We start from the raw sequence: 17,464 nt of genomic DNA, 5'->3' as shown, positions 1-17,464 counted from the left end.
TTATTAGGTAAATGCAAATCAAAACCACAATGAAATAACACCTCACACCTGTTAGAATGGCTATTTTCAAACAGACAAGACATAAGTGTTGGAGAAGATGTGGGAAAAAGGAAACCCTCGTACACTGCTGGTGGGAATGTAAATTGATGTAGCCATTATGGAAAACAGTGAGTAGATCCCTTTAAAAATTAGGACTAGAACTACCATATGATCCAGCTATCCCACTTATGGGTATTCATTCAAAGAATATGAAAACGCTAATTCAAAAAGATATATGCATCCCTATGTTCATCGCAGCATTATTCACAATAGCCAAGACTTGGAAACAACCTAAGTGCCCATCAGCGAATGAATGGATAAAGAAGATGTGATATATATATATGTGTGTGTGTGTGTGTGTGTGTGTGTGTGTGTGTATGTTGCCATTTGCTACAACATGGATGGATCCTGAGGGTATTATGCTAAGCAAAATAATCAGATGGAGAGAAACAATTACTTCACATATGATTCACTCATATGTGGAAGATTAAACAAACAAACACATAGATATGGAGAACAGACGGTGCTTACCAGAGGGGAAAAGGGGAGGGGGAAAGGCAAAAAGGGTAAAGAGGGTCATGTGTACAGTGATGGATGGTAACTAGACTTTTGGTGGTGAACACGATATAGTCTATACAGAAGTTAAAATATAATGATGTACACTTGAAATTTATGTAATGTTATAAACCAATGTGACTTCAACCAAAACAAAAAAAAGCAATTGTGGACAGATGGCCAAGTTCACCTGTAGCTTAGCTGCCTCCTGCTGCATGCCCATCCTTCAGGGAATGGGCTTCAAATTCTTCCCTCAGAAAAATTACACATGACAATATGTTTCAGACCTTCAGAGTTCCCTGGGAATATTGAATCCATTCACACCAGAGTTCTTCTGAACTTAGGTCTTTGGCTTTTAACATTCTAGTGTTAATGTATACTTGTTTTAATGATTTCAGGTTAATATTTTGGTCTGTGGTCTTACATTTATCTGAATGCTCACTTGATCTCAGTATATTGGGATTAAACTATTTTCTTCCTATAGAAACATATTTTCCCTATAGAGGAAAAAAGAGGCTGGATACTGCTGCTTATCCCAGTCACCCAGTGACTTAGCTCCACTTAGCAGAGTACCCAGACTATAGAGTAGACACAAGATCAAAGTTGTTGATGAATGACTGTCTTCCATAGTAGTTTAGAAACACTGAGAGGGGATCTGATACGTTCTCATGCCATATATCTCAAAGCTTAAAAATCCAATTCTGAATTACCAAGGAACCCCCTAATCAAACCACCAACAGAATTTGAAGAAACAATTTTTAGTGCCATCCACTCCATGTCTGAGTCAACAGTAAAACTATTAACCAAATGGCTTTAGATCTCTGACTCATATCGCCAAATGAACATGGTTAACAAAGACTTACCACATATAATGAGCACAATGATTGTTTAAGTTGAATAAGTGGATTACTTAGGATTTTTCTTGTTGTTGCAAGTAAGAGAAACCCAACAAACTAGCTTAAGTTAAAAAAAAAAGAGGGACACCTAGTAGGTCTCATAGTTTGAAGAGCTACAAAGAGAGCTCTCAGAATCGAAGGACGAGCTGCAGAGTCTCCTGAAGTTTCTCTCTTCCTACCCCTCATCTCTCAGTGTCTCCACTCATCTTCCACCTCGCGTGGACAGCCTCTTTCCACAGACAGAGCACCTCCACCTTAGCACCCCCAGCTAGATGAGAACACTTTTTTCTCTCATACAACAGTCCCAGGGAAGGACTTAATTGGTCCTGCTTGGGTCACATGCCTGTTCTTTGGATCAAACTCTGTTGACCACAGGAAAAGATACTGTGGTTGGCCAAGCCTATGTCATGTGATCACTCTTTTGACTCTATTTCCAGAAGGGTCATGGGAAACCTTACAAGGCAGAAAAAAGATTGTTATCATGGCCCATTACATTGAACTATCCAAAAAATTAATTTTAATAACAATGTGAGATCAGACATCTTGTGACTTAACATGTGTGACCATATACACTGCATCAAGCATTATTCTAAGCAGGAACAAATATATACAAGAGTAGAAAAACTCTCCTCCTCCATGTGTAATTTGTCCAAAATATCAGCATAAAAAATAAGTCACTCAACAATCATATCCCATTGTCCATAAAAACCATCATTGGCAATGTCATCTTTTAGCTTATAGAATCGAAGCTCAAATTTAACCAGACGACCTCTGAAGTTTCTTCCAGTCTATGAATCTATGAACCCCCTGTTAGAATAAAAATACCTCTGGAAGACCAGTACAGCAACCTACTATACTATGGCACAGTGTTATGGGCCCCCCTCCAAATTCATATGTTAAAGCCCTAACCTCTAGTACCTCAGAATATAACCTTATGTGGAGATAGAGTCTTTAAAGATTATGCTATAATCATGTCAGGTCATGTGAGTGGCCCTAATCCAATGTGACTGGTGTTCTTATAAGAAGAGGAGATCAGGACACAGACACGCACAGAGGGAAGACCATGTGAAGACACAGGGGGAAGATGGCCATCCACAAGCCAAGGTGAAACCAACCCTGCCAACGCCTTCATCTCAGACTTCCAGCCTCCAGAACAGTGAGACAATACATTTCTATTGTGTCAGCCACCCAGTCTGTGGCACTTCATTATAGCAGCCCGAGCAAATTAACACAGACAGTAAACCAAGAATTTCAAAGAGGACTGAGGCACAGCTGAGACAAATTTGACATGAGGGATGGGGAGAACAAGAGGTTCTTTTAAGGCTCTTTCTAAGGTAGAATGCCCCCTGAGATTCAGGGCCCGTGCTGGTGACCTAATTAATTGAGGTGTACAGGTAAGGATGTGATAAAATGGGTAAGAAGTCAAGAGAAGTAAAGAGAGAGAAGTCGAAGACAGACTTCACTCTCTTCAAAATTTTCCCTGGGCTAAGCACAAGGTGACTCTATCAGGACACGGCATTATGGCTGGCCAGGCCAAAGGCCACATACCCAACCTTGAAGGGCTGTGGGGAGCCTGTCCCTACATGACTTCAGGCTTGCCTGGGCTCCTGGTACATGTCTCCAGTGAGAATTTTGGAGCTCTCAACATCCTGTCCTGATCCTTGGCTTTGGGAGCCAAATGACTGAAGGGCTGCTCCATCTGGATCAAAGACTTAACAGCATGAGCTCCTGGACGTCACCACCCTTCTTTATGATTTTCAACAGTCAGGCTTCCTGTGGGGCCAAGCCTGTCTAAGCCATGTCATGTGATATGACAGTGCAGCAGTCCACACTGGGGGACATCTGAACCTTCTGATTACAGTATCCTTGCCCTCTACCTCCTCTACCTCCCCTGCCCCATGCCTCATTGCTCTCCCACCAGGGACTCGTCCCCCCATGTCAAACCAGACTTCACTGTAATGGAAAACCTGCTCCTGGCCTCCTTTCCTGGGCCCTCACCCACCCTGGTGGATTTGCCTAGATCCTGGACCTGCCTTTCCTTGGCTCATTTATTATTTTGCTTTTCTTGCATTAGCTCTGACCTTTGCCCTCTGGCAAATGACCCTGGCATCGGGTGGTTCTTAGAACCAGAACTCAAGACTACCAATCTGTGCTGCTGGGGTGATATTAAGGTTCCATCACAAAGCACAATGTACATTGGAGAAACACATCCCTTCATCAGGAAGCAGCCAATACTGTATACCTGTTACACAAAAACCTGACACCAAAGGGAAAATATTTTTGTTAAATAGACTGATTGCTAAACGAACAGGGCTTGTGAAAATCTCATCTATTATATAGGACATTTCAGTTCATGAGCCTCGTAATATCAGATCATCACATTGGCAAAGCAGGGCTTGTAAGGCTGTTGGGATGAAATCCGGAAATTGCTCCATTATTGACTACTACAATGGTATCTGCCAACATGGGATTTTTGCTTGTATGTGCACTGAAATAAAATTTCTGGCCACCATTGTTTATAGCTCCAATATATTAATATTTCCATAGAACAAATTCCAAAGAAGACAAATGAAATATTTAAATAACCCAAGTATTGTGGACCCACTGAATACTGCATTTTACGTTTATGTTCTTTTTTTTTGTTTTATCACCCATAGACATTAAAAAAAAAAAACAAAAAACCTGATAATGTCTAAAGATGAGAAAGGCTAAATTCAGGGAAATAAAGGAACCATAAATCAGGAAAACTTTGGAGCTGCTAGAAAGACACTTTAATTTGGTAGACAAAAGACTGCATTAAGGAGGAATAATGCAATAATCAAAGGTGAACGAATCTCTATTGTCTGGAGTCTTTCTCTGTGGGAATTTTCCCACCCCCGACAGCTGTAAGGGGGGAGGGGCGCCGACTGGGGCCTCGCCTTTATTCTCTCAGCCTCTGTCTCCCCAGCCCCTCCTCTTCCTCGTCAATAAATGTCTGCAATCATATTCTTGAGCTCCTGTGTGATTTCAAGGTTCATCTCTTCCATGCAGCTCAAACACTAATTATCCCAGCTGTAATTAGTAAGATAATTAAATACTGGCTCCCTCATCTACCTTGGGTCGGGTCATGATTCTCCCAGAAGACCTTGAGCAGTTCCTCAAAGCTGATGCGTTCTGGCTGGTACACCACTCGGACTACTTCTGCATGGCCGGTTTTTCCTTGAAAGAAACAGAACATACAACCAAAATTTACTGACAACATCCATTTATGTCAAGTTATGTGTTTCAAAAAAAAAACACTAGACAAAGGCTAAAATTCTTTCCTCTGAAGGAAGGGTGCGGACGTAATTGTACTTGAACTCACGGTCTCATCGAGTCTCTGTCGCTGGTTCTTTTTCCATGAACCCATACAGCTGTCCCCTAGCAAGCTTCCTGAGGATGATGATTTCTCTTCATTGTGTTCTAATTTTTTTTTTTTAATTTCATGAGAAAACAAGCTGGGGTTTTCATTTTTATAATCTCACCCTTAGGAAACCTTACGGATCCAATCTGACATAGTGCTTGAGATTTGAAACTCTGCAAAGGGGACTGAGCCAATTTATTTTTATCATCACCGCATGCTGTATGCAGTAAGCTCAGCTGCACTCCAGAGTGAGATGGTGCCAGACAGAGAAACCTGTAAAGAACAGGCTCATACCTTACTCACAATAGAAAAATTCATTGAGGGAGGGATATATTTGCTGTGCTGTTAACTCTGAGGCAAGGGTCAGGTTCGTACACCCAGCGGGGTGACGTTTCTCAGCCTAATTCGCTCCATGGTAAACAACTGCTGTAGCAATGGTCTCTCAGCAGCGCCCGCCGTTGGCACACCCATCCTCAGTGGTGGTCCCCAAGGTCCTGTGGATCAGGAAGTGAGTATTTGCAGGACCCCTTGCACCTATGGAATTCATGCTCTTCCTTATTTCACAGTGTTAGAACATGGTAAATAATAGAACACATTAACATCATCTCTATATTTAAATTTGTCTTCCATCTCTTTTCAGTCCCCTTATGTGTAATACAGAATTTAGCTTTGCCCAAAGTGATATCTAGCCTTTGCTTTGGCCTCTAGAAGGTAACTTACAGCATACTTGATAGGAGTGTCCTTCTTTAGGATAGAGCTGGCCACACTAACAGTTTTAGGGTGGGGGCTGGCCACACTGAATCTTAGGGTAGGGTTGGCCATACCCAACAGTCTTAGGGTCAGGGCTGGCTATGCCAGAAAGATCAGCCATGTGACTGAGGGTGAGGGCTTTGGATAACACAGTATCAGTTGACCTGGAGCCTGAGATCAACCATATGGGCAATCAATCAATCATGCCTGTGTAATGAAGCCCCAAGAAAAATTTTAGACACCAAAGCTCACACAAGCTTCCTGCTTGGCAATACTCTTTGCATACTGTCACACATGGATGCCAGGAGAGTAACACATCCTGACTGCTCGGGAGATGACAGAGAAGCTTTGTGTTGGAAGCATTCCAGACTCTGCCCTGTGCGTCAATTTCTTTGGCTGATTTTGATCTGTATCCTTTCCCTGTAATCAACGGAAACTGTGAGGGTAACAGCTCTCAGTGACTTCAGTGAGTCTTTTTAACAAAGGATCAAAGCTCACAGTAGTTTTGGGAATCTCTTGAACAAACACCTTAGTTTACAAAAGTGTGTTCCCATATGTTGGTAATCTCACCTTAATTCTCACAACCACCCAGTGGTGCAGGCAGGGAAGGTAGAAATACCCCATTTTACAAATGGGGAAACTGAGATACACGTCAGTTAGATTTGCCTAAAGTCACGTAGCTAATGAATTTCTGGACCCTAACCTGAAAAAATACCTCCTGACTTCTTGTCCAGGATTCTGTCCAATACAAGAAAGCAAAGGGAACAAAGTGAACACGAATCCAGAAAATGAAAGAAATCTACACATTATCTTTAATTTTTTTTAATATTTAAATGTATTTCTGATTGTGGAAACAACAATTGGAAAACAATATGAAGCTTAGAAAATGTGTGGAAGTCTCAAAAAGAAAATAAAAATCACCTGTACTCCTACCACATAAGTACTATCGATATTTTTTATGCATCTCTTTCAGGATACACACACATACATGCACACGCGCACTGCCACACACAATTTGTTTTATTGTCATCATTACATCATGTTTTTTCCACTTACCAGCATATTGTATTTTCCCATATCACTGAAATTTTTAGAAAATACCATTTATAATGACTACATAACACTCCAAAGATGATTGTACTATGACTTATTCAATTATTCACTGACACTGGGTATTTAGACTGAATCCTATTCTTATCCATGAATGTAAATATTTTTCCCCATTTCTGAGGCTGCCTCAAGCCATAGTTATAGAAATGGAATTTCTAAATCACTGTTTAGAAACATTTTTAGGTTTCTTGACACTTAGTGCCAAACTGCTATTCAGTAAAGTTGACCCAATTTTCTCTCCCCATTAGCAGCGTATTTAAAGGCCAATCTCAGTCAGTTTTACAATGCTGTTGTTTTGTTTTGTTTTGTGTTCGAGGAAGATTGGTCCTGAGCTAACATCTGTGCCCATCTTCCTCTATTTTATATGTGGGATGCCTGCCACAGCATGGCTTGTCAAGCGGTGTGTAGGTCCACACCCAGGATCCCAATGGCAAATCCTGGGGTGTTGAAGCAGAGTGTGTGAACTTAACCGCTATACCACTGGGCCGGCCCCACAATGTTTGTAATCTTTACCAATTTATAGCTAGCAGATAGTATCCTCTCATTTTATTTTCAATGAATTTAATTATTAGTGAGGTTTTTTAAAAAAAAGTCATGTTTATTAATTTTAATTTCTTATTTGTTCTTTTTTGTAATGTCCTTTTTATTTGGGGTTAATATTCTTTCTATTAATTAGTTGGTCTACATAATTTTAAATCAAATACTATAGTCATGTAAGTTAGCATCTAAAAAGATTTTATGCTAACAGACATAAAAAGAATGATGAGGGGAATTACAGGGAAAAGATACATTAAGTACAATGATCACGTTATTGTAAAATCACTTTTGATTTTTAAAATCTTATTATTTTGGGGGGCTGGCCCCGTGGCTGAGTGGTTAAGTTTGCGCATTCCGCTGCAGGTGGCCCAGTGGTTCGAATCCTGGGCGCGGACATGGCACTGCTCATCAAACCACACTGAGGCAGCGTCCCACATGCCACAACTAGAAGGACCCACAACGAAGAATATGCAACTATGTACCGGGGGGCTTTGGGGAGAAAAAGGAAAAAAATAAAATCTTTAAAATCTTATTATTTTGTATTTTGAAATGTTTGAATGACAACTACATAAGAATTAAAACTCTCTGAACATTAAAGATGGCAATAATACATTACAAACATGACAAATACATTTGGTAAGAAAAGCATAGAAACCACACTAGAAATATAGGCAAAAGATGTAAACAAGCAATATACATAAGAAATAAATGTAAATCAAGACTGAAAAATGCCCAACATTTTTAGTGCTAAAAGCATATAAATGCACACTGAAACCATTAATATATCATCTCATTACATTTTATAAAACTGCTTAAAAGCGTACCTAGTGCTGATGGGGACACTGTGAACCTGGAGCCCTTACTTCGCTGGTGACAGTGTTAAGCGACTCCACCCTTTGGAAACCCCACTGGCATATGTAGCAAGAGCCATAAAGATTCAAATAAAGATTAATTCGCCTTCACTATGTGATCTAGGAAATCTGCCTCAAAGACATATCCCCAAATAATAGAAAAGACATACACATACACAAAAAATTCACTCCATCATTATTACAATGGTGGAGCACTATAAGAAACCAAAAGTCAAACAAAAAAAGAAACAAATTATGGTATCGTCACATGATGAAATACCATGTAATCAGCAAAATGCAATGTCCTAACCCTAGTAAAAGCTGCGACTATTTATTGAATGCTGACAAAATGGTGGGCACTTTACGTATTTGATGTTCTTTAATGCTCCCAACAATTTTTTTCCATTGTCGAAAATACACATAACATAAAATTTACCACCCTAACCATCTTTAAGTGTACAGTTCAGTGTCATTAGTGCATTCACATGGTTGTGCTACCATAACCCCATCCATCTCCAGAACTTTTTTCATCTTGCAAAATTGAAACTCTGTATCCATTAAACACTAACTCCCCATTTCTTTCCTCCCCCCATACTCAGACAACCACCATTCTAATTCTGTCTCTGTGAATTTGACTACTCTAGGTAGTTCGTATAAATGGAATTACACAGTATTTTTTACTGGCTTGTTTCACTTAGCATAATGTCCTCAAGTTTCATCCATGGTGTAGCATGTGTCAGAACTTCCTTCCTTTTTAAGGCTGAACAATATTCCACTGTATGTAAATGCACATTTGGTTTATCCATTCATCTGTCAATGGACACTTGAGTTGCTTCCACCTTTTGGCTATTGTGAATAATGCTGCTATGAACATGGACGTACAAATATTTCTCACAGTTTTACAAGAGATGTAGTCCCCATTTTAAAGATGACAGAACCAAGGCCTCTCCACAGTTTCCTCACACAATATCCCATAGCCAGTCAGTGGTAGGACCCAGTGAAGAGCCAACCAGGTTTCAACCAGAGGTGAAGCTCAGGCTCATTCTATGACACTGAGCCAGGCTCCCGAATATAGACACCTGAAGTTACCACGTGACAACAAATGTCACATAGGCAGTGGCTCAGATGAGAAATCACAGCTGTGGCATAATTGACATTCAGGCTGTCAAGACTATTTTCCAGAATTAGGCTCTTCTTTTGTGACAGCAGTATGGGGTCAGGAAAGATTTCCCTTCACCAGCAAACACTTTCAGACCTAATCTGAGCACTGACATTATTTGTGGAGAGGTTTAAAGAAGCTTGGTTGTTTAAAAGAAACTACTACCATTAAAATTCAAGATCCATCTGCATTGACAAACAGTTTGGAGAAGCCCTCATCAAACTCACCTTTAAGTTTCTTTATTTTATTTCTCCAAAGTACAAGAGCCTGTGTAAAAATACACAGTGCAAATGATCAAAAGGATTAAGGGGCTAGGAACCACTCACAGAAATGCCCACTCCTCCAGGAGCTCACCAACGTGCTAGACTAATTTGATTCCTGAGACCAATCCGCAAATACTTTCTGGTGCTTCCAGAGATAAAAGGCTGTATGTTAAAAATACTTTGAATGGTTTCTTCACATAACGTCGTGCAAATAGCATGATAGACGTGATGTGCAAATGTGCTTGTTAACAATTCACAGAGGCATTACAGGTGCTTCAACATTGTTGTTCAAAAATACTTCGAAAGGAAAAATGGAAAGGATGGACATCCTCTCTGAGCATTTCCCTGCATAGCTTTACCCTGTGACCCCAAAGGAAGGTGAACGAACACAGAGGGGTAGATCATGGGCCGTCATTCCTTACCGGACAAACAGCCCAGGAGAAACCCACGGAGTGTTCCAGGCGCAGAAAAATCAGGCATTCTGGAGTCATCTAGAACTTTGTAGAAGCAAAGTCATCCACAGAACCAGGTATTTTTAAAGAGGACCCCAAGATAAATCAGCCAATTTTTAAAGTCCTATGTCACAGCTTTCCATTCCACGGGGAAAATGTGATCTTCAACTCTTCCAGGCTAGCGTGATTAGCTTTTGCTACTGTTGGGCTAGTGAGAAGAGAAGACAAAGCAGGGAGATGAGAACAGAGGAGAGCGGGGAGCTGGTGAGACCCAAGGGCGGGGGCAGTGCTGTGCGCTGGTGAGGAACACCCACTCAGGAGCCAGGCTCCCAGGCTGCCATTCTGGCTCTGCCACTTGGCAGCTACGTGACTTTGGCAGGGCCAGGGAGAGAGGAAAAACCTGGTTCAAATCAGAGGTCCCTGGCATATGCACCATGGCTTCCCTGGGGGACCCACACCTATTCTCAAAGGCCCTTTGTCTCCTAAGCCACTCTCTGCCTCAGTTTCCTCATCTGCCAAGTGGAGAATTAGAATAGTGCCTGGCACATAGGATATAAGTCTATCTAACTTTCTCTGTCTTATTAAAAGTTGTATTATTATCATTATTCTCTACTCAGCTGTGAAGGAATGAGAAGAGACAGGAATTAAAGTCACAAGTAGTAACTTAAACCATAGTTCTAACAAGTGGCTTAACACTTTTTGACTGTGATCCTGAGTCTCCTACTTTTTCAGATGGAAATATAAGTAACCTCAGTGACAGAAGAGTGACCACGATTACCCAAGGGCTGAAGTGGGGAAGCACCGGGCAGGAGTGCCGTCTTCCACACACAAGTGAGAGGTTTCGACTGCTATTTCCCTTTTGTGTTTCCTTCAAATGGACACCCCTCCCCCCATAAGGACTAAACTCCAGGAGAAAACACATGACATCTCTGTAAGCGTCTAATTCTGATTTTATTCATCCATTCCTTCTAGAAATATTGGTTGAGTGTCTATAACTACTGACCCAGTGTGGAGCTGTGGTCCCGGCCAACACATTCCAACCCCGATGAGGACTACAGTCTGGCCTCCAACCACAGCCTGTGCGGGCCCAGATTCTCACTCTTGTGATGAAGTGGGGGCTGAGGGGAGGAGACTGTATTTTTCACATGTGAGTCCTCACTTTAGAATCAGAAATAAAAGACAGGGGTTTAATGAGAGAGTGCTTAATTGGGGTAAAAATAAGCCTCCGGAAGCGGGGCTCCAGGAGTAGAAGCTGAGGCTGGAATCGTGCCTCCCCGGAGAAGCTGTTTCCTACTGTGCCATGGCTGTCAACAGTTTCCTTTGGACAAGAACCTTGGTCCATCAGAGTCAGAGGGACCCAGGAGAAATTGCAGAGCCCACCTGAACCGAGAGGAGCGGAATCCCCCACTGTCTCCTGGGCTGCAGGCTTCAGAAGGCAAGGCCACCTCTCTCAGGTCAGAGCCAAATGACCACAGGTTGGCTGGCAGCAGGGACAGGTGGTCAGAATCACACAGCTGGCACGATAAGCAAGTGAGACGGGAGTTGAGAGTTAATACTCCAAATTCTCTGTAGAAACAGTGCTGCTCCCCAACAGGGTGGGCCCATCAGATGCAGAGGAGATTTCCATAAGGAGAATGAGCAGGGCCATCTGCACCAAGCACAGCTGGAGCCCATGAGGGGCTTCTAGGTGTATGCTCATCTAGACGGACCAAGAGGGGCTCCAAGGCCGACGGATCAGAGCAGCCCAGGCCCGCTTGGTCTGTGTGGCTTCCCACGTCCCAGCGTGTGAGGAAAAGAGTGGGAGTGAGAGCAGAACTCCTGCCTTCTGGCGGGGGCTTGGTGGAGAAGAGAAAAGCAAAGAGAGATGGAGGCTGCAGGCAAGACCTGTGCACACAGCTCCTGCTCCCAGTGTCAGGGCTCCTGGAGCTCTTTGCTGCTGCTGTGGGGAACGGGACATGTGCCTGGGCCCCTGGCAGACACTGCAGCCAAATGGGTCCCCCTCTGCTGTGAACAGGGCTTCTGCTGGATCCACAGAGCTGTGAGAGACCTCGAGGCCTGCGCACTCCTCTCCCTATGTCAAGATCCAGCCCTGGGCCACAATCGCAGACAACAGGGTGCCTGTCTAGACCCAACCTGCTGGGGGCCACCCAGGCTGAAGAAGCACGCGGCAGAGTGTTTAGGGGCTCAGGTTGGCATCCTGGGCTTGCCTCCTGGCCACTTACCAGCTGTGACCTTTAACTTCCTTGTCTGCGAAATGGGGATATTGACAACACTCACCTCAGGGACTGTTGCGAGGATTAGTGCAATAATCCACGGGAAGCATTGAGAAGAGTCTGGCCCATCGCCCACATGAGAACCCACCCAATATTAGCTTGATTCATAATAGTATTGTTATTGTTACTACTATTACTCCATAATTTGGGGGCTCTGGGAAGCTGTATTTTTACAAGATTCCCCAGGTGATTCTTAATAGTAACTAAAGCATGAAAACCACTGATCTTGAGCCCGGTGCACCCTTAAGCAGCCAGCCCTCAACCTCTGCTCTCCTGAATCCCAGTCCTCGCTATCTTAGTTCTCAGGAGGCGCCCTGGAGCCCCTGGGCCTTAAGGAAAGAAGAAAGACAGGAGGCAGCAAGGGAACTGGAGGGGAGGGGGGGGAGGGGAGAGCAGTGGAAAGGAGGAAGGACATTAACCCTTCTTAAAAGATAAACTGAGGCATATTAAAAATTCTAAGAGTTTATTTGAGCAAAAATCAATCAGAACAGGGCAGCACCAAACCCTTAGTGGTGAGGAGCGCTCCATAGCTGGGAGCTGGAGAGGTGCCTGTATGGAGAAAGTGCAGAAACAAGAAGAGGAAATTACTGGATTGGCTGTAGCTTAAGGCCTAGGAGGCTGTTGGTGATGGGTTGTCCTCAGCATTCTCATTCCGTAACCTTGAGGCATGGACAGCCTTAGATTCTGGTTTGCTTCTCTAGGTGCCACGGCATTAGAGCCACATGAGTCTAGCAGCCGCCTTGGTTAACTCATTGAACACCCTTTACAAAGACCCGTGGTATGAATGAGGAGGGGGTGAATAGAGAAATGTAAGACCATGTGACCCTCAGGGACATGACTCCCTACTAATAACAAGAGTACAGATGCTAACTTACACAGCATTTATTAAACACCATGCACTGTTCTAAGCTCTTATGTGTATTGAGGAAGTGGACGCTCACCAAAGCCTGAGAGAGGCAGTATTATTACTCCCATCTATCTGGAGGAGGAAGCTGAGACAGAAAGGTAGAGGAGCTTGAGCAAAGTCATACACGATTAAGCAGTGGAGACTGGACTGAACCCAGCCTAACGTGGCTCACAGACACAGACACAGGCAACTAGGGGAGCGCGGGGTGCATTTATGAGTGGGTAACATCTCATCAGGACATCAGATACATGAGGAGAGAAATGGCCACTGTGCACAGAAGTCGGGGGTGTTGCATGGAGGAGGAGAGGGGAGGGCATCCTGAGCGAGGCCAAGGTCGTAAGCAAAAGCTGGAATTCAAAGGGGACAGGCAAAGGGCCAGGGAGCTCATCTTTACTGCCATGGTGCCACAGACCCACTACCACGCCCCGTAACTGGAGAAGCCTCTCAGCCGGCCCAGCCTCCAAGCTCCACCTGCACCCACCATCCCCATAAACCCCTGCATTTGTCCTTGCAAAGTGCTTCTGGATCCACCAGTCCTCTTTAGTGCCACAGCCACGGGCCCTGAGAGGTCAGCAAGACTAGTATTCTTCTGTCCATTTTACCGATAGGAAAGCCAAGCCTTAGATTAAATAACTTGCTCGAAGGCTCAGAGCTGGTAAGCAACTGAGACGACCCAGAACTCGGCTAGAGTCCGACGCCCTCCACTCGTGCTGCTTCTCCCGCAGCTGTCCTCTGCCCAGGGCCTACAGGAGCCCTTTCTGGCCCAACCCTCTCCATAGCTGGTGTTATTCCCAATCTCATTTCCCCACACCCTCTGCCTGATCCAGACAGTCCACATCCCCATCTCCACCCCTAGCTCCTGTAGCCCTCAGCCTGTAACACTCCCCGCCCCACCTGCCATCTGCAATCCAACCTTTCCCTACTCTCAAGGCCCCTTAGGTGCTGCCTCCTCCAGGAAGCCCTCCGTGAATCTGGGATCTTGAGAAGAGACATGATGCAGGGGGAAAGCACAGTCGGGGGTCCTATGGGATCTGCTTTGCTCAGATTCAGGCTCCTCAGCTGAGTCAGGTCTCCTGAAGTCCCTCACTGGGTCGTTGTGATGAAGAGAGATGGTGTATGTGGTAAGTAGGGTCAGTGACTGGCACATAGTGGGGACTCAAAAAATGATGTTTCCCCTCCAAACGCCACTGATCCATCCTCCTCTGGATTCTTACTCCACTTGGGGTCAGTCCCACACAGTGCACCAGTTGAGCGCCGACTGTTTTCAAGTGCGTGCTCAGTCTTCCCAAAGACAGTGCGCTCCTTGAGAAGAGGAACCATGACAATGGCCCTTCTCGGTCATCCCCCAGGACTGGGCACGGGATCTGACATTAATAGGTACATCCAGATGGGAGGAGTCTTTGTGCTGAATTTCCCTACCACGTGGCCTTCATCGGGATGAGTATGCATGCTGGCACCAGCACTGCCCCCCTACCTGAGGACCAGCCCCCTAAATGGAATCACACATTCATGCTCTGCTCACCCTGTCTGTCCCTAACTGCTGAATTCCATGTAAACCTCACCAAACGTCTTAAAATAGACGCAGCTACTACCCGAAGAATTAATTAGACACAATTAACGCAACTGGAACACTTTACTGCATGGGTCAACATGATGTATAATTTACTAATTAATCAATATTTACTGAATGCCTACTAAGTTCCAGGTGCTGTGCTACATGCTGGGGATTCAATGGCGGCAAACGTTAATATGGCGACAACAAAAAAATCTTGCAGCATGGGTATTGTCTACAGTCTGGGCCCAGGTAAGGAAACGCTCTTTAAAAGAAAGCGACTTGATCTGTTGTATTTATCCTACAAGCAAGATGGCAGGGAGAAGTGAGCTATAGTTATTTTTTTCATTAAATAATAACCATTCTTCAACCATTCTTCCCTCGTCGTTCCAAGCCAACAAGACCCATCCAAACCACTAAGCCAAATGAAAGAGCACACAGAAAGATCCAGATGTGGGAAGGGAGAAGGGGGAGCAGTGGATGACTAATACCTCCCTTTCCCATGCAAGATTCAAAACACTACTTTCCTCCTGCTAATTAACTACAAAGAGGTAAGATGTCAGCTCAGTTTCATCTCCAGCTCCTGCAGATAGAAAATGTGATTTCCAACAATGTACTCATTATTAAAAAAAAATCCTAATACATCAAAATTGGATGCCCTGTGGAGTTCATTATAGGATTTGAGGAGTGTCTATACTGTCATTTTATCTTGGCTTTTTTTCTTTTGTCTCATCAGTCACTTAAAGTGTCCAAAGAGAAATGTAAGCTTTAAAAAGCATCCCATTGATTGAAATGGAGAAAAAGTACCGTTGGAGCAATTGTAATCTTTTTTCTTGGCCCACCGTGGGGAGAGATGGTGCAGACTTGTAATCCTCTGGTGTCTATTTAATACGGACACATCCTTCAGAGATTATTCTCTCAGGGGATGCTGTAAACACCATTGAGTACTTGATAAGAAAAGTCCTCAAGAAAGCAATAAACTATAACCATTAATTCTTTGCGCCACTAGAAGTTTCTTACTGCTACAAAGCTAACTAGTAGGCAACTAGTCTAGGAGTTAGCAACTCACTAGTTTCTGAATCCAACCTGCTGATTATAGAGGCTGGCCTTCACACCCTTCGAGCTGTTTTTTCCAGAACATGAAGCGTATGAAAGGATCTACATGGTTGGGTTGATCAGTGCCTATTTCCTAGACCAGCACCAACTCCCACCCTACCATGAGAAAGGCAGCCATTACGAGATACTAGCAAAACTAACCTGCCAAGTAGGGAGCATGGTACCCTTGGGGCCAAGATAACAAACACAGTTTTATTAAATGGCCTGATTAATACTTAAAAGAGTATTGCACACTGAGAAACTATGACTCCTTGATGCTGCTAAATTATAACACCTAGTCCAAAATGAGGCCTACTTGGACCTTGTTTTCAGTGGCTACACAAAAAGAGTGGTTCACAACCCTAAGCCTTAGAATCACTGTGGACCTTTTGGAAAAATACTCTCACACCTCCTACTCCACCCCAGACTGGAATTCTGATACAGGACATCTGGAGTCAGGCCTGGGCATACGGATCCTGACAAAGCTTGATGGTGCGTCTGATGCAAAGTTGGGAAATGGAACCATGAAATTAGGCATCTGTTACATAAATGCAACTGTCTCAAAGGAGAGAAAACCAGACAGAAGATTTTTTTCACAAAGTGTCAGGATTAAAAGGGACTTGAAAGGTCATCTAGCCAAATGCCATATTGTGTTTTATCCATTGCAACACCTAGATGACTATCTGAAGTGATAGGATGAAAACTACTCCACAAAGTGGTATGAGCCATTGTTTGTTGTTGTTAGTACCGTTGAGTCAATTCAGACTCCTAGCAACCCTGCGCACAGCAGAGCAGAACCCCGCCCAGTCTTTTTGCACCATCCTCTTACCTTCTGGCCCTATATTAGACTCTACTGTTATTCATAGAGTTTTCATGGCCAACTTTTTCAGAAGAGGATGCCCAAGTCCTTCTTCCTAATGCCATTGTTGGAATGTTCTAATTACTGGAAAGTTCCACGTTTACTGAGTCAAATCTACCTCCTTCTACACACGGGTCCTGGTTGTGCCTTTTGGGGTCCACTGATTCTTCCACGATGACTCCTGAGAAGGCTGAAAGTGTAGGACATCGTGGGGCGGTTAAACAGGCACCGATTTTCGAATCAAAAGACCTAAATTTGAGGGTATAATCTGCCAGTTAAGCCACTTAACGTTTCTTAGTGACAAGTTCCTCATCTGTAAAATGGGGATACGAACACCTGTCCTATTAGACTCAGAGGACGGCTGAGAGCATTCAGTAACAGACCCAAAAGGGAAAGCACGCTGGGAACTTCCTGGTAGTAGTCAAATCTACGATATTGGTACTAGTCTTTCCATATCCACATACTACTAAGATGAGCCATGTTGTAATGGAACTTCACTAGGAAAAGCCGGGAGCTTTCAAACATTTAGGATTTAGGTTAATATAAACAGAACAAAATGGACTGTTCTCCAAGCAAAGGTAGATTTCTTTGGGTAAGATGCCAAGGGTGGGTTGTCCTAAAAGGGTATGCGTTCCAAATCAGAGTGAAAAGACAGCTAGAGAACCCCTGAAATCATAAACTAAAAAGGTCTTTAAAACCAAGTCAGATATATTTTCATATTCTTCAAAAACTATTCTCAACTCATAATAACATGGATGAGAAAAGGCACCCCTATTGAAGCTTG

General features: G+C 43.6%; 1 protein-coding gene across 10 annotated transcripts in view; it reads right to left on the bottom strand.

Annotated features, from left to right (window-relative positions):
• MSRA (methionine sulfoxide reductase A) overlaps positions 1-17,464 on the bottom strand; it is a 384,931-nt gene that overhangs the window by 119,214 nt on the left and 248,253 nt on the right. For all 10 annotated transcript variants that reach the window (XR_011434551.1, XR_002806408.2, XM_023636239.2 and 7 more), the window contains one exon: positions 4,584-4,688. Coding sequence is in view for 8 of the 10 variants with exons in the window: in XM_023636239.2 (XP_023492007.1) it covers positions 4,584-4,688 (105 nt within the window). In the remaining 2 variants the exon portion in view is untranslated. The remainder of the gene's footprint in view (positions 1-4,583; positions 4,689-17,464) is intronic.

The sequence above is a fragment of the Equus caballus genome, chromosome 2 (genome assembly GCF_041296265.1).
Source record: "Equus caballus isolate H_3958 breed thoroughbred chromosome 2, TB-T2T, whole genome shotgun sequence".
NCBI lineage: Eukaryota > Metazoa > Chordata > Mammalia > Perissodactyla > Equidae > Equus > Equus caballus.
This window is presented reverse-complemented; position numbering and strand designations above follow the sequence as displayed.